Source organism: Dermochelys coriacea, chromosome 8, assembly GCF_009764565.3.
Source record: "Dermochelys coriacea isolate rDerCor1 chromosome 8, rDerCor1.pri.v4, whole genome shotgun sequence".
NCBI classification, from domain to species: Eukaryota; Metazoa; Chordata; order Testudines; family Dermochelyidae; genus Dermochelys; species Dermochelys coriacea.
The window spans coordinates 105,805,411-105,829,960 of record NC_050075.1 but is presented as its reverse complement, the minus strand read 5'-3'; the positions used below and the strand labels follow the sequence as shown (position 1 = coordinate 105,829,960).

General features: G+C 55.2%; 1 protein-coding gene across 3 annotated transcripts in view; it reads right to left on the bottom strand.

The window, feature by feature from the left end:
- Window positions 1–2,376: 2,376 nt before the first annotated feature.
- Window positions 2,377–24,550, bottom strand: part of ZSWIM5 (zinc finger SWIM-type containing 5) — a 159,341-nt gene continuing 137,167 nt past the window's right edge. For 2 of the 3 annotated variants that reach the window (XM_038413542.2, XM_043520051.1), the window contains 9 exons: window positions 23,346–23,522; window positions 20,253–20,399; window positions 19,266–19,403; window positions 17,869–18,129; window positions 16,438–16,573; window positions 12,599–12,756; window positions 6,984–7,147; window positions 5,850–5,931; window positions 2,377–4,896 (listed from right to left, as the gene is read on the bottom strand). In XM_038413542.2, the coding sequence (XP_038269470.2) occupies window positions 4,034–4,896; window positions 5,850–5,931; window positions 6,984–7,147; window positions 12,599–12,756; window positions 16,438–16,573; window positions 17,869–18,129; window positions 19,266–19,403; window positions 20,253–20,399; window positions 23,346–23,522 (2,126 nt within the window). In that variant the 3' untranslated portion in view covers window positions 2,377–4,033. The remainder of the gene's footprint in view (window positions 4,897–5,849; window positions 5,932–6,983; window positions 7,148–12,598; window positions 12,757–16,437; window positions 16,574–17,868; window positions 18,130–19,265; window positions 19,404–20,252; window positions 20,400–23,345; window positions 23,523–24,550) is intronic. The other variant, XM_038413541.2, reaches the window with a different exon arrangement.

Sequence of the window (24,550 nt, the reverse complement as noted above, 5' to 3'; positions counted from 1 at the left end):
CTGAGCTCCAGGGATGGGCCAGATGGCAGGAAATATTTGGGAAGCTCGTAAAGAAAACTATCAGAATGACAAACAGGGCCGGATCCAAGTGCAGCTGCCTGAGCAGGGACCCACAGCCAGCGCAGGGGCAGAGGCTCCTCTGGCTCCAGGGGGAACCGAGAAAAACCACTTCCCAGCCTCCTGGGCCGGGGGAGAAAGGCTGGGTGCACTGAGCCTAGCCTGGCCCTGCACCCAGCTCACCACACACGTCGCCTGACCGTGTGCATGTGGCTTTGGCCCTGATGCAGCAAAGCCTGGGAGCACGTCCCTCAGGCCCAAAGCAAGCGCTTTGCTGAATCAGGGCCAGTCTCTGTGGGCCTCAGCTCCCCAGGGGTGAAGTGGGGATATTGGCACTTCACAGCCCCCCCCGGGCGGGGTGTAAAATAAATTCATGGCTAGTGGGGAGGTGCTAGATACTCCAGTGCAGGGGCCAGACGCGGACCGGGCTGGATAAAGAGCAAGATTCCAGAATGCGGCTCAGGGCCGTGACCCGCTGGAGACACGAGATGCGGGTGCTGACACCACATTATCACTTGGGAACTCAGCGATGCTTCGAGGCCCAGGCCGGGGGGCCGGAAACATCTGCACCCTCCCGCCCTTAGCAATATGCCTCTCAGTAATTACTCTATTGGGTTAGGTCAGGGTTCAAAGATGTTACCGTCATACCGTAGCCCAGAGCCCGACTCAGGCACAGGCAGGAGAGACCCAGGTCTTGGGTCCCAGAGTCAGGCAACGACAACACAATTGGCCTTTATTTTTCTAAAACCAAAAGCAAAGGCGCTAATTGTTCTGGGTCTGACCAAACCCTTCAAAATGTGAGTGTAACAGATGCAGGGACGTGCCTGAGTCTGCAGGGAGCCTGACATGGCTGGGGGATGGGGACGGAGGGCTGCCCTATGCGCCTTACTGTGATATTAACCTTCAAAGTCTCTGTGCTGGTGAGCCCTCACCACCACCAGCCTAGCAGGGGTCTCAGAGTCCCCCATCATGGCTCGGCTGGGGTGGCGCCAGGAGGGCCCCCGCAGCACACAGGAGGAGGGGTGGAGACTGAGTCCTCCCGAAATTGAGAGGGGCCCAGCACACTGCTTGCGAGCAGCTGGGCCCTGCCACCTCGCGAAGAGGCATGGCCAGAGTGATGGGCCCTGGCCGGGGGGTCCCCCAAGTGGGGTGTGACTAGGACCCTGGATCAGGCCCTACCATCACTAGATCCTTCCAAAGCCTATTCCAGGGTTTCCATCTGGCCATTCTGCTCCCTGGCAAAGCCACGGGGCAAACAATGGCCAACGCCCCCCCGGTGTGTGGAACCAGCACCCCTGAGGGCATCCTCCAAGGAACCAGCCTGGCTGCCTCACCTGGCGCTGCAGGACCCGACTGCACCTGCTCAGAGCCCGCCGGCCCGGGCCTGTTACCCCAGCCAGAACTTCCCTCTGAGATTCCCTCGGGAACCCGACAGCAGCATTGCAGCCCCAGGATCAACGAGCCCTTGCAAAGCCCGAGGCAGCCGCCATGGCAGGGGGCTTTTGGAGACGCGAACAGATGCTCCCCTGGGAGGCACGTGAAGGCAGAGCCGGAGCAGCCGTCCCGGGCTCCCCAGAGCAGGTTCCGCTAGGCATGGCTCTGCGCTGAGGCGGGAGGGGAGTTCTTTGCGCTCCTTCACTCTGATCAGGGTTGCAGACGCTGGCCCCATCCTGCAAGGGGCTCTGAGGAAGGGGGCCCTGCACACCTCGGGCCTGGGCAGCCAGGCCTGCAAGAGACAGAGGTAAATGCCTGTTCTCAGCAAAGCCAGGAGAGAATTGCTGAGCTCGTGGGCCTAGACACTCCAAGTGACGGGCACAATGGAGATGCCTGGTAGCTCATGATTGGGCCCCAGCTGGAGCAAGGAAATGGGCTCCTGTCCTGCAGCTGGCTCTGCACACAGAGCCCTGAGCATCTCCAAAGCCAGTTGCAGGATTAGGCCTGGGGGGTGGGGGAGTCTCCAAAGCACCCACATTGGCCTGACTTTGCTCCCACTGACCATCATGTCCGCGGGCGCACGGCTCGGCCAACACCGAGCCACCTGGAGACCCCGCCCCGGAGGACTTGCTAGCCTCTGCCTCTCGTCCAAGCCACTTCTGCAACGCTCGGAGGTAGATCTCATAGGCACCGCCCAGACACGTCCCACACAGAGCACAGCGACTCAGATCCATTTCCCAGGCCAGGCATTCTCACGCAGAGTCAACCGGTGGCACCGACACCCCTCCAATTCGTGCCCTGTTAGCCCAAATACCAACTGACCTCGATTTGGGGGTTTCCCTCCCACCCTCCCAATTTATTCATTGTGAAAATAAAGAACAGCACTGAAATTCCAACACAGTTTATATAAAAGGGTAGGAGTGATACATAAATAGTATTAGCTTTTTTTTTCTTTTATTATTAAACATTAGGTCAAGAGGTTGCACACACACAAAAAAAGAGAAACAGGTTGAAGAATGATACTTTTGTGGCAACAAATACTGAGTACACCTGGTTTTCCGCTCCACAGCGCAGACACAAATCTCTTTCCAAAATAAAATCAGACAGTAGATCATCAGTCCACATTCTCTAGCTACAAGTCACCTTCCCCACTGGCCCCAGCCCTCCCGACCCTTTTAAAACTAAGACACACTGGACCAGGGGAACACAAAGACACCTGGAATAAGGAAGACCGTCCCTGCCCCACGACTGGTTTGAATCTAGCCCTGATCACTAAGCAGCAGCAGGAGACGGAGTGATACAAATCGGGAAACATGACAAGACGCCTTCGTCCGTCAGGTGTCCGCGTTAGCTGGAGCGACAAAGGCTTGGAAATGGAGAGGAAATTAAAGGACAAAAGTAACCAAAGAAGTCGTGTTCGTGTTCCTGCCCCCCAGTGCAGAAAAGGCAGTCAGTCCCCCACCATGCACACCTCCATGCACCCAGACATCCATTCCTCACACACCCACACACAGAGAAGGCCAAATATAGAGATATGTACACTCTGGGCACAACTGTTTCCAGCCCAATGGCTCCGTTCTTTGTGTTTTGTATTCAATCCTTGACCAACCATTTGCAGAACTTACAAGGGGCAAGGTTCCCGTAACACCCACCAGCGTCCGACCAGGTCCGTCCTTTGACTGTCCAGACGCACCGATCTGCCGTCCGCCCTGCCGTTAATCCAGCCTGCCTAGGTGCCGTCTCCCCCCAGGCTGCAATGTCATTGTGGTTCTGCAGAGATTCTGGATTCATTTCTATTTGCCGGTTGCCTCCCTCCCACCCCTCTTTTCATGTGCCGACAGCACAAGTGATGCTGGCGAAACCTGAGAAATGGTCACGTGTCTCCTCCTCGTTTTAATTTAAAAAAAAAAAAAAAAAGTCCCAGCCCATGACAATTTCAAGTATCCCCCAAATAAAAGACAGAATAATTATAAATAATTATAACTTTACAATTTAATAATTGACACATATACTATAGTATTTACAGTATCATAAATGCTTTTTTTGTTTTGTTACTTTTAGTAAGCAATCCCTGAGAACAGTTACTCTAGTTTTCTTTACATATCTTCACGAATGGAGAAGAGGAGTTTCACGTCTCCGCAGGGTGCACACGGCGCTGCAAAGCCATCGCTTTTGGTGACGCATGAGGTTTAGTGTTGCGCTTCTCTTTTGCTTTCAATTTTCATTCTTTCCTTTTTCCTTTATGCTTGGCAACCTTGGGACCAGCCGGCAAACGCTTCCTTCAGGAAAGAGGTATTAGATTTCCAGGTTAGCTTTTGGTATTAAATGGTTATACACTCAGGAGAGTAGGATGCTGAGTAAATTGTTCTTCCCATGCTTGTCTTTTGGTTTGATGTGCCCGAAGAACTTTGGAATCCTCGCAGGATGTGAAACGGCTAAATCCAACAAAAGAATAAAACCCCTCTGGTTTGCCAATTGCTGTTAGATTTTCCTTTCTTCTGCGTGTAGTGCCCCGCCGAACCCTGCCCGCGCCGGCGGGAGCTCACCCAAACCGCTCCCGCACCAGCATCATCAGTTTTTTCTTGCCTTTGTAGATCTGTTTGAGATTGTCTATGAACTGCGCAAACTGGAGGTGGCCGTCCTGGGCCAGGAGGAAGGTCTCCCTGGCTTTGCTGAGGAACTCGATGAACTCGCCGTAGTGCCGGGGGCTGATGTGGGTGAGCCGGGAGTGGGTGGTGTTGATGTAAGCGCTTATCGTGGCGTCCAGCAGCTGGCGCAAGGGGGCCTTGTCGGTGGACATCAGTTTGCCAGAGTTCCTGCGGCCGGGAATGCCGGCCAGGCCTGGGGCTGTCATGGTGCAGCGCCGCAGGATGTCGGACAGCACCGTGGCGCAGTGCACGCTCTTCACTACCAGGGGGATGATGGCCGCCAGCTCGTTCTTGCCCAAGGAGTGGCTCAGTGCGCAGGCCCACAGGACGTCGTTGATGGCCGGGTGGGTGTCCTGGTTGTAGGCCAGGTTGAGGTGAGTCATGGCCAGCGAGGCCAGTTTGAAGGCCCGCAGTGGGTAGCCCCGGTGCTCCATGTAGCGGGCGATGGTGAAGAGCTGCGAGTAGGTCATGCCGGTGGCGGCGGCGTCGATGACGATCTGGTAGGCCGTCTCGAAGGCGATGTGGTCTTTCTCGCACAGCGTGAGGGCGGAGAGGGCGCAGTTCTGGGGGTCCTTCATGGCGCACTGCAGGGCCAGGGTGCGGGCGCAGCCAGCCAGCTCCTCGCGCTGTGGGTAGTCCAGGCTCAGCCGCAGGATGGTGTTGTGGGACATCACCGTGGCCGCCACGATGCTGGTGGCTTCCGTGGGGGTGAAGAGCGTGTACCAGTTCTGCAGGATGCTGAGCAGTGCCCGCACACCTGCCAGATAGGAACACGCCGTCAGCGCAGGCTGGGGCGTGGCGCTCCAACGGGGGCAGGCGCCTAAATCCTCTAGGAGCTCTGCCGGGCCCGGAATGCTGAGCAATCCCAGCTCCCTCTGCTCTTCCTGGGACCTGGGATCGCTCAGTGCGGCTGACACTTCTCATCCAAGCCCGGGGGGGAGGACCTGGGAGCCCGGGTTGAGAGCACTGGCTTGGATATACAGGGACAACCAGATGCCAATGCGCTGCAGACAAATAGCTCCAGAGCTTCAGGCCAATGTTCTGAAGTGAAGCTACGAATCCCACACAGTGAAATAGCACAACCACGTCCCCATGAACGGGAGCCGGAGCCAGCAAATGCCAGGGCATCACGGGTTACAAGCTCCCCTCCAGGAGTCCTACAGTTCCCTGCTCAAGGGCTGAGTGCTGACAGCTCAAGGTCCGACTGATGGCTAGATCTGGGGTCAGGAAGGAATTTCCCCTCAGGGCAGATTGGCTGGAAGCTTGGGGAGAAGGTAGGGGAGGGGAGGTTGCATCCCTATGCTGCACAGGAGGTGGGTCACCTGTCAGGATCATCTGGGCACGTATCAGCTATTAAATGCCCTGCCACTGCAGGGGCCACGGGCACTGGTGCCCACCAGTCTCTGCCTCTGACAGTTCTGTCTCACCCGACTGGCTGGGCTCAGCACAGGGGCGACTCCGGGAGGTTCTCCAGCCTGGGCCATAATCCAATGGTCCCATCTCCCTGAAACGCCATAAAATCTACCGACATCCCATCCCGTCGCTCAGGGACTCGCCCCAGTGGGCTGGACCGAGCAAGCCCCTCTCAGGCCCTTTGCCGGGGGAAAGGGCAGGCACTGCTCAAAGGGACAGGGAGTGGAGCAGAGACCCAGCCCCTCCTGGGGGGCCGGGCCAGCGTCTGGCAGGGCTGCAGTGACTAGCGGTACCCACCCACTTCCGTCGCACAGGTGACCAGCCACCGCACCATCTCCCTTCGTCTCCAATTAAGGGTGGACAGAGTCATCCGCATGACCTAGGAGACAGAAAAGAGTTACCAGCCCTCCCCTTTGTCCCTCTTCCCCGGCGCCGCTAACTCCGGCCTCACTCCAGGCCCATCCCGGTGCTGTTTACTGAGGGCGCCCCGGCCCAGCCCTGCAGGCAGAACGGCTCATGCCAGTTCGATGCCTACTCGAAACGGTGCCCGATGCATCTCCAGACTTGCCACGGCTGGGAGTGGAGCCAGGACAGCCCAGTGCCCTAGGCCACGGAAAGGCGGCATCAGAGGGGCAGCGAATTGCTCCAAACCAAACTGCCAATATTTGCCAAGCTTGCCCCCATTTGACACTATACAGTTACTGCCACACGGGACTGGCCCCTTAGTGAGGGGTGCAGGGGCCAGCCCCACCCTGGCCAAGCTTAAATAGCTGCTTCCCTGCCTGAGGCAGGAGGGTCTGACTGGACAGCCGGGCCTCATCCCAGGGCTCAAGGAGCCCAGTCGGGGATGGGGAGTGACAGGGAGCCGGCAGACTCTGGAGGAAGGCCCTGACCCACACTGTGCGGGAGGCTCAGGGCTGGGAAAGCTGCCAGGGGCTGAGAGCAGCACTCCAAGGGAACCCGCCTGGGGGCTGCAGAGGACAGACTCTCAAACGCAGCCCAGGAAGGGGGTGGGGAACTGGGCCCAGCAGGCGAGCTGAGGAGAATCCCCCAAAGGGCTGACGGACTTGGTTTGATGGGACTTTTCAGTCGGACTGCTGCTCCCCTGGAAGGGGCGACATTTGTGACTTGGCTGGAGGGCTAAGTCCCGTCTGCAGCACTGACCAGCGAGTGGAGAGCTGAGGAGACCCACCGCAGGGAAGGAAACCGAGGCGAGGAGCCTGCAGTGCCACACTCGGCCAGCAGGGGACACTGCAGGGCAGGCACCCCTAGGGCAGTTCCGTTCAACACCCCCCAAACAAGGCCTTCCTCCAGCCCTCGGCACTGCTGCCCACTCATCCGGGGAAGGACCCAGCCAGACTGCCTCAGAACTGCGGCTGGGTTAGCCTCCGAAGATGACAGGTTTCTCCTCTCTGTGGCCCCCGCCCCTACCTGCAGCCCCAGCTCCAGCGCCACGTTGAGCAGGGTGGTGTCGGGGTTGCTGTCCGCGGGCGTGGCGATCTTAAAGGCGTCCTGGGCCAGCTTGAAGATCAAGGCCGAGGAGTGGATGTTCTTCTGGATCGCTTCCAGGACGGTGCGTAACCTAAGCATGTCACCTGCACGCACAGGCGGGATGGGTCAGAAAGTCAGTCCCTGCCCTGCCAGGGCCCGCACCCCCCCGTGAAACGTGGCTGGTGAAAACGGTGTCTGCTCGCTGGGCAGGCGTGGGGCAGGGCTTGCTGACAGGAGCGCACAGCCAGCTGGGGTGTGACTCTACCCTGCACAAGCTGCCCTCGCACTAATTGTCTGCACAGACCCCGTCAATGCAGACTAACAGTTTTCATGCCCTTGGATACTCCTGTTTCAAAGAGGATGCGATCAAAGCACATTAGTGAACCAGCGATGAGCCTCAGGAGCCGCCCCCAACGCCCAGCCTGCTGCCAGTTCAATGTTTGTGCAGACAGGCCCTCGGAGTCCCCACCGCTGACCGGACCAAGGGCAAGTTACTTTGGGCTCCTGTTAGCCCTGTGGGAGTCGGCACAGCCTAAAGCAATGGACCCCGAACTGTGAGGTGCCCCCCCCAGGGGGGCACAGAGGAACATTAGCGGGGGCACGGCAGGGGCTGGGATGGAGCGCCACCCAGCTCTGCTCTGCCCCCAGCTTCAGCCCCCAGCTCGCGGGCGTAGCCCGGACCCCCGCTCTGACTGTGGCCTTCCCCAGCTGTGGCTCCACTCCCAGCCCCCCAGCTGTGGCTCCGCTCCTGGCCCCAGCTTCAGGGGAGGGGTGCGGCCAGATTCCATTACTGGTAAGTGATGGTTGGGGGGTGGGGGTGGGGACCAGTGGCCTAGAGACTGGAGTCTGTTCCGGTTCTTACCTCCTCAGCAGAATTGTTCACTACACTCCAATTCCTGTCATGGGGGAGGGGAGGGAAAGGATCCGAATATAAAAGATCCAGTAGGTATATTGCATCGTGGACACCGATAACTACAGACCCCTGATACAACAGAAACACACTCCACACCCCGAAAGGCTCCAGCGAGGGCCGGATCCTTACAGCCAGTCCCAGGGCGTCACCGTGTGTACGAGTCCATCCCATGTATGATCAGCTACATCATCTGTCACTTCATAATGCCGTGTCTCTTCCATTTCATCCCACATTTCTACTAGAAACATTCCCCAGCCCTTGGCACGCTACGGCTGTTTGGTGGCCGATGTGTTCACAGACAGGGCAAGCGCATTCGTATTCTGTTAGCCTCGGAAAGCACAGAGTGCTCTGGAGTAACCTCCATGCACCGATACCACAACTCCAGGTGCATGACACACCACTGGCGGGAGAACATTAGGGCGAGTTCCCCCCTCACATGCTGTACAGCCTCCACTCCTCTGCAACACGGGACCCCTCTCTCCAGGAAGTTCAGTGAACTCCATAAGAGCTGAAATGTGTCGAGTTTTTTTTTTTTTCTCTTGTAGCTCATGCACCTTTCCTAGCTTTGGTTCCATCCACCCCCGCTCAGCTCCAAACCCGATCCTTCATTCCACGGTCCTGGGATCAGAGATCTCAAAGCTGGACATTTCTACATAAGGAATATGGTCTCTTCAGCTGCTTTTCCTAACCACACTCGGCCAAATGTACCCAGCTCACTCCATGTGGAAAGAGCTGGTGGGATTTGCCTTTGTGACGAAGCGGGACTGTTCTTAATGTTTCCTCTGAATAGTGTGGGGGTGCCTCAGTTTCCCCTAGGCAGTTCTTAAGTATCTAGGTGGGGGGATAAGGGTGTATGATCATTGCAGAGCCCTAGAGGGCGGGTGTGTGCAGGGGTCTGGACACAGAGAATGGCCGACACCCTGTTTCCTGGCAACTGATGGCCTGGGCCCTTCCCCCTGCAAGGTGAGAGCTAAAGGGTTGGAGAACAAAGGAATCCGGTGACCTCCTGGCCCAGGAAAGGGACAAAGCCCAAAGGAGGGGGCGCTGGAGAGAGTTTCAGTTTGCGGCTGGCTGGGGACATGGAGTGAAGTGCAGACGGGGTTGTCTGGCTCACTGCCCCCCAAAATGGACCCAGCTGAGGGGTCCTGTTCTCTGCACCTACAAGCTCTGGTTTAGACCATGTTCCTGTCGTCTAATAAACCTTCTGTTTTGCTGGTTGGCTGAGAGTCACATCTGACTGCGGAGTTGGGGGGCAGGACCCTCTGGCTTCCCCAGGACCCTGCCTGGGCGGACTGGCTGTGGGAAGCGCACGGGGGGCAGAGGATGCTGAATGCTCTGAGGTCAGACCCAGGAAGGGGGAAGCCGGGTGAGCTGTGTGTCCTGCAGACAGGCTGCTCCCAGAAAGGAGACTTCCCCAGAGTCCTGACTGGCTTTGTAGGGAGCAGTTCCAGAGCATCACCTGGGGACTCCGTGACAGCCTTCAGCTGTAAACAGATACGTTCAGAGGTGACCAAACCTCATCATTGCTCCTTAACTGTTCCTAGGACAGATGAATCAAACCCCTCCCTCTGTGCTTTGATCTCAGGCAATAGCTCGTCCATCCATGGCCTGACCATCAGCCATGAAATAGGAATTTTTTCATCCAAGAGTCTGCCCAGATAAAGGGCCTCCTACTGATATCAAAGTCCTGATACAATTAACCGATGTGGTTAATTCTTAATTTTAGATACACTAAGAAAGAAAGTGACTTGCCACAGGAACACCTTCCGTCTTCTGTTATGAGCTGCTGGGTTAAGCCTTGCTATGGGTTGAACTAAAGTCCTGTGAATGTGCCCGTTACATAAGACAGCCGTGCGACAGTGACGGGACCACACCTAAACTAGTCTGTCGAGAAACTAGCACCAGGGGGAGGGCTTGGCATGCCCTTGTGTAAAAAGACCAGCTGGGGGAAGACTCAGAGAGACAGAGGCAAAAGGCAAGAAAGCCAAGCAGCAACTGGGAGCACAATGGGCCCGCAGAAAAGGCTAAAGAGAGTTTTCTGGCTCTGAGGTGGGCTAAGGCGGCTTGGGGCAAGTAAGCTAAGAAACTATTCCTTTTATCTCTGGCTCCTCTTGCATTTGGAGGAGCAGGACTTCATAAGTTCCTTGTAAGTAAACCGAGCTGCATCAAAGAAAGTGCCAGATGTCATTGTCAATTTCTACCCTCAGCTGGAACACGCCCCTACCACTCCTGACACTCCTCCTTTTGTCCCATAAGCCCTGTCCAAGTGTGAGCACCAAGGAAGAACTTGCCACGCACTGAAGTAAATGGAAAGACACCTGCTGGCTTCAACGGGCTTTGGATCTGGCTCAGGCTGAGTATTGGAAATTTGCAGCAAGGTAACATTTTTTATGTCTGGAACTCTCCACCCACACCTGCCTGGATGGAGGAAAACTCAGTGTCAATTGCAGGGTCGGGTTCTGCCTTTGGTAACACCTGTGATCCCTCATCAGCCTTCCCCGGGGATGACATGGATAACAGAGGGCAGAATGCAAAGACAATGGGATTGCACAGAGGTCACATGGAGGAATTTCACTGCAAAACCTGGCATACTAGCAATGACGACAGCCCAGAAGGAACCCTGTTTGGGTCCCAGGTCGAGTTTCTAGGGCTGGCAATTAAAGAAACATCTCTTCTCTGCACACAGCCCATTAGCCACGGAGGCTTGGAGATGCAATCCACCAGGAATGATGAAAAGTGACTAAAAATGTGCAGAGCAGAACTGGACTTGAAAACAAAAAGAAATTTCAAATGACAAATGATTAAAACTATCTTCTGCCCCTCTGCAGCAGTCACTGCAGTGACGGGGACTCGTGACCCAAGCCTCCTCAGACAACCAGATGTAAAAATGGAAAGCCCTGTGTCGGAAAGATGGCAATGAGACGGGATCGAATACGGACATGCTCCAGCATTTGAACATTTGGGGGGAAAATGTGAGAGCTGGAAGAAAAACAAAAATCAAACTCAAGTGGCCTTTTCGTCCTCGTGGAGGATTTGTTATCCCGCCCGGCTAGAGGAGAACATGCACAATAAATAAATAAAATCCCTCGTTTACCGGGCTCAGCTTTCCACGAGATCACCGGGTGGTGAGAGCAAACCAGAACCCTGAGAATGGAAAAACCAGAAAAAGCAAGAAGGGAATGGGAAAAGGAACGGCTGCGAACAGTTCTGATGTTGGCTGCCATTTCACCAGGCTAGTGAAGGAACAGGAGAGCATTCCAGTTCCAAACGGCAGGTAGGAGCTGGGATTTTACTGCACTGACACTGTTATCGATACACAGCAGAAGCCTGTCATCTGTCTCTGATTTCAAGCCCTCTAAGCACATCACGGCCCGTCACCCATCTGCCTGATATCACGATTTATTTGCTTCTCTGTCCAGCCTGGCCTGGGGGGTTGGTCTGGTTTCCTGTCAAACGAAAACTTCATAAATACAAAGTAAAAAGCCCATTTGCCTTCCTGTCTCGTCAGTGCGCCCCAGCTCAATAGATCCTGGCCAGCGGTTTTACAATTTCTGCAGCTGGGACCCCAGCGACAGGCAGCGCACACCACACCTCAGTGGCTTAGGTACAGTGCGACCTTGCTGAAACCCACACACTGCTTCCACCTTCCAAAACCGCATGGAGAAAAATCACCCTGACACTCGCTGTCTGCTTGCGGGAAGCAACGCAAAGAGAACATACTGAGTGCAGAGAGATGGACGCCCTCACCCCCACTTCTAGCCCCCCTCCCCTTCACTCCCAGGATGGGTGCCTCAGAGGCCCTGAGGTTCTTGCTTTGTATCTTCTGCCTTCCTGGCTTTGCACTGCAGCCCCCCAGCCCTCTTAGAATGGACAGGACGCGAGCAGAGGCTGTCAGTGCCATTCACCCAGCTGGGGAGAGCCACGCCCCCGCACGCTCAGCCACAGAACTGGAGACAAGTCCCGCTGAAGTCAACAAAGATCTTTCGATCAGTTCCAGGTCGGGCCCAGGAGAAACTGCACTCGTCTGCCCCCTGGCACTGAGCAACACCTACCCCCCAGCCACCCCCGGCTGTGCACTGCACACACTAGTGCTACCTGGGCCACGAGGACGAGGCCAGTGCAGGATGGACTGCCAATCCAGACAACGCTACCGCTGGAATGCAAACGGCCATCACGGACGGCTGATCGGGAAAAGGGTTTGGCCCCAAGCAACACAGGATTTCTAAGATTTCCTTTTTCAGCATTTGAGCAGGAGCTCTCCCTCACCTGCCTGCGTTCCTAGTCCTGGGGTGAGCCATAGGGGAGGAGGGTCTCACCTTCGAAATGGTCTCACGTCCCACTCCCCTCTCCCTGCCACACTGGAGGCTACATGGGTAATTCTCTTCCCAGTACTGCGCTCGCAGATCCCTAGCAGCTCACGGTCCCTCCCACCTGCCTCCCGAATCACGGGGGAGTTCGCCACACGCCTCTGGAGTCTGTCTGCTCCAGCCAAGTTCATCTGAAACAGCCCCCCGCTTCCCACATTCCCCTTCCAGCAGATTCTGCAATGGAAAACTGCAGGGAACCTGCTGGGGGTGCCAGCTCTGCTACCTAGTCTGACATGAGACTGTCCGCTCAGGTGCAATATGGGCCCCGCACCCACCTTTAGCTGCAGTCAGCATGGTGGAGGCCAGTTCACACTGCTGCGATTCCAAGTGGCCCAGGGTAAACCACCGTGGGTACCTGCTGGGCACGACCGACACTAGGTGATGAGGGTGCGTGACGTCTCCGGAGGGAGCAGTTGTCTCCAGCACAGGCAGCCTAGGAGAGACAGGAGAAGTCAGAGGTTCTCTGCCAACTCAAAGCCCTGCCCCCTCCTTCGCCGCTAGCCCCCCCAGGCAACGAGGAGGGCTGATCGCAGGCGGCCTGGTGCACCAGCGGGTTCAGCGAGCTCTTTCAAAGCACCAAGCTACATTCCAGGCGTGCGACAACTCCCGAGGCTGCACGTGGAACACATGGGCGCAAGGATCAATTTCAAACGGACTTGAAAGAGAGCCGAAAGCCGGCAAGTGATTTATAAACTTGCAAGGAAAACACAAGCTGGAAAAGCTCACTTGGGGCTCCTTTCATCTTCGGGCTAAGTGGAACTTTCAGGCAAATCATCTGGTTCCTCTTAAACTGAAGGGCTGGGATCAGATGTAGCACCACATTTCTCCAAGGCCCCTGCAGTGGGTTTGGGTTACCTGCTTGCGTGTGAATATCCCAAAGCTGTAGAAATTCCGGGTGAAAGGAAACCACAGGTTCCCCCCACCCGCCCAGCACCCAAACCCAGGTGCTACTGGGCGTGACTACAAGTGACAGATAGAAAAGGAGTACTTGTGGCACCTTAGAAACTAACAAATTTATTTGAGCATAAGCTTTCGTGAGCTACAGCTCACTTCATCAGATGCATTCAGTGGAAAATACAGTAGGGAGATTTATATACACACACAGAGAACATGAAACAATGGGTTTATCATACATACTGTAAGGAGAATGATCACTTAAGATGAGCTATTACCAGCAGATGGGGAGGGGGGGAAGGAGGAAGAAAACCTTTTGTGGTGATAATCAAGGTGGGCCATTTCCAGCAGTTGACAAGAATATCTGAAGAACAGTGGGGGTGGGGAAAATAACATGGGGAAATAGTTTTACTTTGTGTAATGACCCATCCACTCCCAGTCTCTATTCAAGCCTAAGTTAATTGTATCCAGTTTACAAATTAATTCCAATTCAGCAGTCTCTCATTGGAGTCTGTTTTTGAAGTTTTTTTGTTGAAGGATAGCCACCCTCAGGTCTGTAATCGAGTGACCAGAGAGATTGAAGCGTTCTCCAACTGGTTTTTGAATGTTATAATTCTTGACGTCTGATTTGTGTCCATTCATTCCTTTACGTAGAGACTGTCCAGTTTGGCCAATGTACATGGCAGAGGGGCATTGCTGGCACATGATGGCATATATCACATTGGTAGATGCGCAGGTGAACGAGCCTCTGATAGTGTGGCTGATGTGATTAGGCCCTATGATGGTGTCCCCTGAATAGATATGTGGACAGAGTTGGCAACGGGCTTTGTTGCAAGGATAGGTTCCTGGGTTAGTGGTTCTGGTGTGTGGTGTGTGGTTGCTGGTGAGTATTTGCTTCAGATTGGGGGGCTGTCTGTAAGCAAGGACTGGCCTGTCTCCCAAGATCTGTGAGAGTGATGGGTCGTCCTTCAGGATAGGTTGTAGATCCTTGATGATGCGTTGGAAAGGTTTTAGTTGGGGGCTGAAGGTGATGGCTAGTGGCGTTCTGTTATTTTCTTTGTTGGGCCTGTCCTGTAGTAGGTGACATCTGGGTACTCTTCTGGCTCTGTCAATCTCTTTCTTCACTTGAGCAGGTGGGTATTGTAGTTGTAGGAATGCATGATAGAGATCTTGTAGGTGTTTGTCTCTGTCTGAGGGGTTGGAGCAAATGCGGTTATATCATAGAGCTTGGCTGTAGACAATGGATCGAGTGGTGTGATCTGGGTGAAAGCTGGAGGCATGTAGGTAGGAATAGCGGTCAGTAGGTTTCCGGTATAGGGTGGTGTTTATGTGACCATCGCGTATTAGCACCGTAGTGTCCAGGAAGTGGATCTCTTGTGTGGACTGGTCCAGGCTGAGGATGATGGTGGGATGGAAATTGTTGAAATCATGGTGGAATTCCTCAAGGGCTTCTTTTCCATGGGTCCAGATGATGAAGATGTCATCAATGTAGCGCAAGTAGAGTAGGAGCATTAGGGGACGAGAGCTGAGGAAGCGTTGTTCTAAGTCAGCCATAAAAATGTTGGCATCCTGTGGGGCCATGCGGGTACCCATCGCAGTGCCGCTGATTTGAAGGTATACATTGTCCCCAAATGTGAAATAGTTATGGGTCAGGACAAAGTCACAAAGTTCAGCCACCAAGTTTGCCGTGACATTATCGGGGATACTGTTCCTGACGGCTTGTAGCCCATCTTTGTGTGGAATGTTGGTGTAGAGGCTTCTACATCCCGTAGCGGCCAGGATGGTGTTTTTAGGAAGATCACCAATGGACTGTAGTTTCCTCAGGAAGTCAGTGGTGTCTCGAAGATAGCTGGGAGTGCTGGTAACGTAGGGCCTGAGGAGGGAGTCTACATAGCCAGACAATCCTGCTGTCAGGGTGCCAATGCCTGAGAAGATGGGGCGTCCAGGATTTCCAGGTTTATGGATCTTGGGTAGCAGATAGAATACCCCATGTCGGGGTTCCGGGGTGTGTCTGTGCAGATTTGTGACCGAAGTGGCATTGCTCTTCTAGCAGGTAAACGGCTGCCAGGGGATGGGACCGCCACGGCAGCTAAGCTAGAGTTTGCAGCCACCATTCAGACTAGACAGCAAACCATCTTCTGGCCCAAGACAATGCAGTGCCAATTACTCCGTCTCCAGGAAGGTGAAGTTATGCATCAGTAGTCCAGGGGTTGGAGTCCCAACCCGAAGGGGATTCCAGACCAGCCGGGTTATGGAAGCAGGGAGGCCAAGCGGAGCGAAAGGCAGAGGATGTGTAAGCAGGGCCTGCCACTATTCTTCCAGTGAAAGCTAGGAAGGTCCCAGCCCAGATCAGAGACCCCAGCACGAGGGCAAAGTGTCAGCTGGGAGAAGAGAGAGCCCCATAAACTCAATCCCTCTCTTTACCTGCCTGATGCTAAATTCCAGCCTGCGAGCAGACGGAGCCGGAGGAAGGGTCTTGTCTAGCTGTGTAACACACCCAGCAGGAACAGCAATTCCGAGGGTCAAAACCACGAGTAGAACGAATCCCAGCGCAGATCTGCCGGCCGAGATGAAATCCCTGGGGCCAGGGGAGGACGGGGGCTGACAGGCAGCGCAGAGAGCGGGAGTCTGCCCATCAGGGGGCTGGCCCCTGGAGGGTCCTTTCTGCCAGTTGTCCTGCCACCGTCAGTGCAGGGTCAGCTGGGTACCCAGCTCTGGCCACTCTCTCTCTTAGCTGGGCTTTTCTGTTCTCGACCCTCTTCTCAATCACTCTTCAAAGAAGGAGCTGGATGCAGAGAACAGGGTCTCTGCTTCCAGGCAAGGAGGCCCAGCAGGGCTGGGGGGCAGAGTCTGTTCTGAGATCTCCTCTGCCTTTCACTCTCCTTGCGCCGTGGGAGATGGCGCTGCAGGATGCAGATGCGGGGGAAGGACCCGGCGCGTCGACGGATGCAGCCGGTGCCTGGGACTTTCCCCAGCACCTTCGCCCAGCTCAGCAGATGGGGCGGTTTCTATGGGAGGAAATCGTCTGAGAAAATGCCTATCCTGCAGCAGACGAGCAGGATCTAATCTTGGCCGTCACAAGCTCCCCGCAGCGGCTCCCGAGCAAACCAACACTGACCAGACTCGGGTTGGAGAGGCGGGGGGAGGGAATATCGTGCGTGACGTTGCTGCTCTTGAGATCGGATCGAAACCTACCCCAAGAGAAGAAATGCCCACAAACCTCATGGCCCGGAGCGCCAGCTTATAGGCCAGGTCTGCGTCGTGAGGCAGCAAGGCGGAGAACAGGTACTTCGCAAACGTGTGCATGGGAACGCTCTCCCGATGGATCACTTCCCCCAGGCCGCTGAAGGGACCACCTGCAGGACAGCAAAGCCGCGTCAGCCACTGTACCAGAGCCTCCGCCAGGGGCCGCGCCGCTCGGCCAGCTTCCCACCAGCCATGCTGGGACCAGGGACCAGAGCCGGCTACGGAGAGCCTCTCGGGTCTGAACTCCTCAGGGGCTCAGGGAATGCGCTCAGCACCCATCTCCACAGTCCCTTCTAGGCGAGGACTCGGGGGTTATCTGAGCAGCAAGACCAAGCCAGTCCCTGGCCCGTTCCCCTAGACTGGGGGTGCTGAGGGTGGCCATAGCCCCTCGTGCCCAGCAGGAGGAAGTTACCAGTCGTGCACCCGGCTAATGATATTATCCTGTATAGCCTGGTCCCCAAACTTTTCAGGGTCATGCCCCCTTTACCCCCATCTGCCACCACACCAGGAGCCAGGGCTGGGAGCGGGGTGACGCAAACGGGGTAAGGGGGCCAAGGCTGGGGCTGCAGTTGAGGGCAGGTCTGGGGCTGGAAGTGGGGCCGGGAATGGAGCTGCAGCCAGGGCCCAAGGCTGGGGGTGGGGCTGGGAATGGAGGCAGAGCCGCGGCTGGGAGCAAAGCCGGGGGCTGGGAACGGAGCTGCAGCCAGGGCCCAGGGTTGGGAATAGAGGTGGAGCTGGGGCTGGGAGTGAAGCTGGGGGCAGCAGCTGGGAATGGAGGTGAAGCCGGGGCTGGGAACAGGGCCGGGAATAGAGGTGGAGCCGGGGCTGGGAGTGAAGCTGGGGGCCGGGGCTGGGAATGGAGGTGGAGCTGGAGCTGGGGCTGGGGCTGGGAGTGAAGCCGAAAACCAAGGCTGGGGGTGGGACCGGGAATGGAGGCGGAGCCGGGGCTGGGAGTGGAGCCAGGGGGCCGTGGCTGGGGGTGGGGCTGGGAGCCAGGAGCAGGGCTGGGTTGCACTCCTTCCCTCCCCCCCTCCCCTTCCCAGGGGGCTGGCCCGGGCCCCACCAAGCCCCCCCAAACGTTCCTCTGTGGCCCCTGGGGGGCGTGCCCCACAGTTTGGGACCCACAGCTGCATAGGGACTGAAGGACAGTTCAAACACCAGGCTGGCAGCCTAAGGCTTAATGACCCTGGTAACCCTGGGGCTTGGCAGCAGATTATTACTGGTGCCTTGTTGAAGCCCTGGCCCAGCAAGCACTTGCAGGCGACCCTCTGCCCTAAGCCAGCCTTTCTCTCCAGCTCTTCGGTCCCCTGGGCTCCTGTACTGTAAGCAAGGGGAACGCGTCTTCTCCCAGGCCAGCCTTTAAACACCACCAACAGCTGTTCAGTGCAGCCCAGCTCCCCCTCACCTTCCAGCAGCAAGATACACTGCTTCCGAAGGGTCTGCACTAGCACCGCCTCCAGCTCCAGCTCCTGCAGCCGGGCGATGATCTGCTCTTCGTTGTGGCACACTTTATCCTGCGCGTAGAGCCCCTCGGGCATCACCCTCTGCTGCCCCATCCCCATCAGAGCCACCTCCAAGGCAAGAGACAGGTAGGACTCGCCGCTGTCCTGGCAACCCGTTGCCACAGGCACATGCTGATACACCGGGGGCTTGGCATCGCCGGCATCTAGAGGGGAAGGCAGTCGCTAGGGTGAGAAATGAGAATGACCTGGGAAAGAACCAAGCATGAAACCCAAGCCCTTCCCCGCCCCCAAACTCAGTGCCACGGTTCTCTCATTGCTTACGCTCAGTTCCGCAGAGATCGAGCCCAAAGGAGCGAGCCCACGTGGGAGGATACTGACCTGCATTTCTGACTTGGCACTTGGCTGCCGGGGGAGTGGCTTGGCTTTGCTCGTTTGACTGACGGAAAACCCAACCTGACCCTCACAGTTCTGACTCCATGTGCCAACACAACAGGCCAGGCCATGAGTGTCCTCCCCACTTTTACCAGCCATAGGGAAACAAGCCAAGTTTGACCAGAACACTTTCAACGTGCCATGGAAAAAAGCCACCCAATGTGCTAGAACTGCCATGTGTCCCGGGGCGACCTCGCGCAGCTGTTCCCGTCGTCTGACTGCTGCAGTCTGCGGCCACCCTGCACCTCGGTGGCGCCATGTTCTCCCTCTCTGCATGATAGTTCACAGATTCCCAGGCCAGGATGGTTGTGCCATCTCCTCTGACCTCTACAGCACAGACCAGAGACCTGCCCCCAAATAACTCAAGGGCAGAGCTTTTAGAGAAACATCCCATCGGGCTTTACAAACGGTCAGGGATGGAGAATCCACTGCAACCCTGGGGAAATTGTTCAACTGGTTAATGACTCTCACTGTTAAAAACCGATGCCCTATTTCCCGTCCGAGTTTGTCTCGCTTCAGCTCCCAGCCACTGGATCCTGTCAGACCTTCCTCTGCTAGACGGCAAAGCCTATTGTTAGATATTTGTTCCCCACATAGGTACTTACAGGCTGTGATCAACCCACCCTTGAACCTTCTGGTAGGCTAAACAGACTGAGCTCTGAGCCTGTCGTGGTACCTCACGGCACCTTCTCTTCCTCTGCAAGCGGAGAGACAGGAGAGCTGGGAGCGAGCGAGACTGAGATGAGAAGTGGCTGGAGAACCAGGAGGGAGTTTGAGGAGATGACACAGAGGGAGACCCGAAGCGTATGACAGCAGGGGAGCCGTTAGCTGTCTTGGATTCAGCAGCTGACAAGCTGGAGCTCTGGAAGTTTAACTCACTGGTCTGGATGGGGAAAGACTCGGATACCTGAAATTTCAAGGCTATTTTCCTCTTCTAATCTACAAGCCTCCGTCAAGGTGAGGAACAAACAGCCAACAGGGTTCAGAGGGTGCCCGACCCAGCCCTCCAGGTTTGTGATGGTGGTGGCTCCTCTCTGAAGTAATTCTGGGGACGGCACAGAAGCAGAGCGTTAAGATACAGAAACGCTGAGGATTCTCGAGGCAACTGGAAGGCCTGAAGCCACGGCAGCAGATCACTGACTCCATTTTCTCTGAGCGGCCCACGCAGGTTGGGAACAACACCCGGCGGGAAGGCATGGGAGAAACGGCATCAGTGAGCTCCAGCAGCATTTCTCACTAACCGGGCCCAGAGAGCTCCTGGACACTGCTTAGGAAGGCAGCAAGCTGGTCCCTGGTATCAAAACAGTTGAGAAACATGGTGCAAGAGGCCTATAAATGGGAGCCCTATAAACGGCTCATTCACATATTTTACAAACCCTGGGGGCTGGTCTCCTGAGCAGTGACCCATGGTTACTAGTTACTCTGGCAGGACTCAGCTCTGCGCAAGGGGAAGCGGGATCGCAGTGCTGCTCCCACAGGTGTAGCATGTGACTCAGGAACGCCAGCAGGAATGTCTCTGGGAGGCACAGGACTGTCTACAAATGCTTCCCCCCCCGGACATGCCGTTCTGGGGTCAAGGCCAGGCCACGGCTATCCAAGCTATCCAATATCAAAGGCTATTCGGGCATTTTTCAGATCTGAAAACCTGGCGTCAAATGCTGCTGGGATCAAACAGACACACCGGGCTTGCGTTCTGGTGGGCAGTGCTCTGCATCAAATGCCCTGCAGCACTGGCAGTGCCCAGCAGAGAACAGATCAGCTCCGTGGCATCCATGCTCTCGGCATTCAGCAGCATCTGAGTGAGGCTGGGCCATTATAATTTGCCCCAAGTATACTGGCCAAGCAAAGTGGTTGATTCCAGGGTTGGGTCTACCAGTCTGGGAACAGCCCATACCTTTCTTCTGATGTTTGTATATTTCCAGCTGCCTTAGCTGTTGTAATCTCAGTGTATTGATTATGGCAACAGTCAGTCGGAGTGCTTCTTTGGGGTACCCATGGGAACGCAGGGCATCAACCCGCGCGCACGCTGTAGGGACATGCTCTGCAAAACAAGGTCAAACGCAGCATACTCGTGAGCCTGAAGAGCACAGAGATCCACAGCGCTCTGCTGCAGGAAGGAAAAGCACCCGGCACCATCAGCTTGCTTCTGATGAGCTTTCTCCCTGGAAGTCCAGCCCCCGTTCTCTGCCTTAGCGTCATCAGCCCCTCTACCGCTCCGTACGGGGATGCTTGCCAAGAATATTAATGGAGTTCCTGCCACATTCTAGGAACAGCAGCTATAAATAACCAGACCCTGCCCTGGATGGTACCCCAGGAAACGAAGCTCTGCTTTATCTAATCTAGGAGGCACCATAGTATCTAAGTGCCAAACCAACATTGCAGGTTTGCATTACATTTATCCACAAAGGATTCTGCTTTGCACAATTCCTAGGTGTACCCTCTCAGCTGAGATCTCTCTTCTCCTCCCCTCTCACAATTCTTCAGCTTTCCTAACTTCTGCATACAGGCACGTGCTTTGCATCGTGACTTTCGATTTGGGCTTCTAAATTGCCTCCCGGATGCCTTGCTGGAACTAGTGGTAGCGATTGTGTATTTTCTTGTTCTCTTTCCCCGTGGTTTATTATTAGGAACAGTTGCATGAAAAACAGAATCACGGTTGCTTAGAAATTCATCTACTCCTGCTGCTTATTCCCCACCTGAAGTCACAAGCGACTGCGGAGAAGATTATGACTCTGAGTGAGAAATTAGCAGCAGCAGATGACATGCCATACTGTAGGGTGAGCAACAAAACCCTTGTCTTCTTGCAATGTCCCTAGCAAGAAAATAAATGGGAAATGAAGAAAATCTAAAATTGTGGAAGCAGGATCGTCTGTTTCCAGGAAACATCAGAGGGTCTTTGCACAAAAGTCCCTCTCTAAATCCCAATTGAGTTTATACGTTACACTGAGCACACCCCACTCATGTGAAAATAGGTGAAAATCAGCAGGGTTTGCAGAAAAATTTCTTACTGGCTTCCTCTACTATTTATTTGCTAAAGGTGTGAAATATTTGCCTTCTCTCTGAATTCATCATTAAAATGTTGCTGACAAATCAGATGCTTTCCGTGGCATTGGGAAACCCTCCAGAAAGAGGCTGTGAGAATATAAAATGGAAAATCAAGGCAATAGTGCTATTAAAAAAAATAATCAGGACAAGAATGTGCTTCATTAAGTCCTTTTACTAGACTAGAGTGAAGCAAGAGGAGTCCATTATCCAATCTCTGATAGTCAAGGTCTCGAGGAACTGTGGACCTCTTAGTCCAGCGTTCTGTCTCTAACAATAGCGGGGCCCCCCTGCTTCCGAGCAGGGTGCAAAGAGCCCTGCAGTGAGACAGTTATGGGAAAAAACTCCCCACAGTGGTGTTTTCTTAACTCGGTCAGTTCATGGCTAGTTTATGTCCAAAGCATATCAGGCCATAGAGCCTTTTCACACTCTCTAGCCGGGAATGTCGTGATGATCTTTATAAACCCCGATGTATATATTTATTCACTATGGAGGTCTTGGCCTCGCTAGTAGGCTTGTGGCAGTGAGTTCCACAGGTTAACTCTGTGGGTTGTCTTTAAACGTTTTCACTTATGTCTTGGGCCTTTTCATTGAATTGTTTCATTTCCTTGGTCTTGTGATATGAGTCAGGGCAAACAGGGAGCCCGATTTACCCTCTCTATCCCAGCCACGGTTTTATGTTGTGCTGCCTTTTCCCCCCTTACTCATCTCTCTACACTACACAGGCCACATTTCTGCAGTCTCTCCCTGCACATGCAAGGCTTTTCAGGGCTCTGATCACCCATCTCTGCCCCTCCTCCCATTTCTGCGCTCAGGTTTGAGATCAACTGACCAGAACCAGACACAGTATTCAAGGTGACGAGCTGGTTTCAGATCTGTAGGTCACAAGTGAGGCCTGATTCTCACGAGCACTGGCATTTAACAAAACTGCTCAATTGCTATGGGTCACAGAGCCCCACATGCCTGCGAGGGAGAACAACAATTTACACTCAAAGCAGAGGTGATGAAAAGCTGTCCTAAGCCTGGTGATGGGGTCGACTCTGCCCTGTCGGAGCCCTGCTGATGAAGGATGTCACCACTGCAACTCTGCACTGGGCGCTCCCTGGAGGCCAGGGCACTCACCCTACTCCTGAGGCCCAGGAGTGGATGGATACGCAGAATTTGGACTGCAGGAGCTGGGAGAAATGTCGGGAAGGACCCAGGGCAGCAGGGCTCAGAGTCTGGGATGATCCGTCCAGCAACAAATCAAATCAAATGCACGCCATTGAAAGCGTGTGCTATTTTCTGCCACATGCCGCTCATAAGGAATGGCACGTCCTGGCGGTACTCTCTAGGCTATCCTAGCTGCTTATCCAATGTCAAGACAGTTTCAATATCCTGCGGTGGAATCCAGGCTCCAGTGAAGTCAATGGGAGTTTTGACATAAACATGGCCACGATTTCACCCAGGGTCTTTATGGTCAAAGCATACAAGTCCACTAGCTGGCAGGCCAGCTCTGCACCACACCCCCTGGATGGAGATGCTGAGGCTAACAAACCTCACCCAGGCTAGAGCCAGTGAGGTTTGGGAAAAGAATGTTTCTAGCTAAGTGCCAGAGATGAGATCTGGCCAGGGTTCCACCGCGTTGGGGGCCATGCCATTCTGGTCTCTCTCCAGGAGCCTGGCAGCGCACAAGGCAACGAACCAGACTGGCTTCCTCTGCAGCGGCTTTCGGGGAGTGGTGGAAGCTTTGTTCTGCTGCTCGGAATGGAGATCCAGGTGCCCAGATGCCAGGGGATAGGCAACGCACTGACAGCAACTCAAGCTGCACATCCTCTTCCACACCCATCCCCAGCCCTCAGAGCAGGGCTCTTGGGGTCCCCATGCTCAGGGCGATTGCAAAAGGCATTACACTCAGGCCCCCAGCCACACACAGAGCGCAGATGGTCCATGGGGGATGGGTTACCTAGCCACAGCGGCTGTCCTTGTGAATTGAAGAGGAGGCTCTCACCCTCCCGCTGGTACGAAGGGGACACGTAGAAGTCGCTGCTGATTATCCGCTGCAAGTGGCTGTCCTGCCAGTGCAGGTCGCAGCCCTCGATGGCGCGGGTGAACACTGTCCGTCTCGGCCTTGCCAGGGAGTCTGCAAAGAAAAGAACATTCACCGTCCCCCGCTCAGTGGCTGGGTTCAACTCCCCGGCCTTCAGAACAGCGCACACCCCAGCTAACAAACCTTGGACGCCCCAGCACTCAGCTCCGAGGGGCTCCACTTCACCCTCCACTCGGCTCTGTGCACAAACAGAGCCCCCATCAGATGGCTCTAATCTCCTCTCGGCAAGAGCTTGTCCGCTCTTCGGCCACATAGTAGGCGACAGGCTCTGCGGAGCTGCCGGAAATGGGGGCAAACCAGCTTCCTGAACCACATGCCACACCGCTCGAGGAGACGCCAGCAGCGTGTCAGGCCGGAAGGGGCCAGAGCCCATTCGGAAGGGTTGTGGCAGCTCCTTGGGTTCTGCCCTAGTCTGAAGCCCCCTTCAACTTTAACACAGATGGAAGCTACAGGGCCTAGCACGTCAACCGCTCCTTTTAGCCATGCTGAAGACTGCTTGGATCAAACCAGCACATCCTATTGTAGAACCGAACCCACTACAAAGCCTCCACCTGAAGTCACAAGCTCTGGGCCGCACCACCATCGGCAGTGAACGCAATGGTCTGATCACGAGTCTGGAACCAAGAATGTCTGAGTCTGAATCCCAGTTCTGACACTAAGAACATAAGAACGGCCCTACTGGGTCAGACCAAAGGTCCATCTAACCCAGTCTCCTGTCTTCTTGCCAGGTGCCCCAGAGGGAATGAACAGAACAGGGAATCATCAAGGGATCTGTCTATTTCAGTGATCACCGTGACCTGTAAGAGAGATCTGTTTCACCACAAGACAGAAGTGACGCTGGGGACCAATCCAAGCACTGGTAGCCAGCTACTCCCTGATGAAGGGGGGATTCTGGCAGGCCTGGCTGTTCCAGATTTCAATTTCTGTCATGCTACATCCCTTCTTGGCCAGGGCTGCTGGGGGAAAGAGGAGGAATGCTGGGAAGTACCGGCGAGGGGGAGAGCACTGTGCAGCTCTGCTCCAACGCTGGGCAGCTTATGACAGGCTAGATAAACAGACCG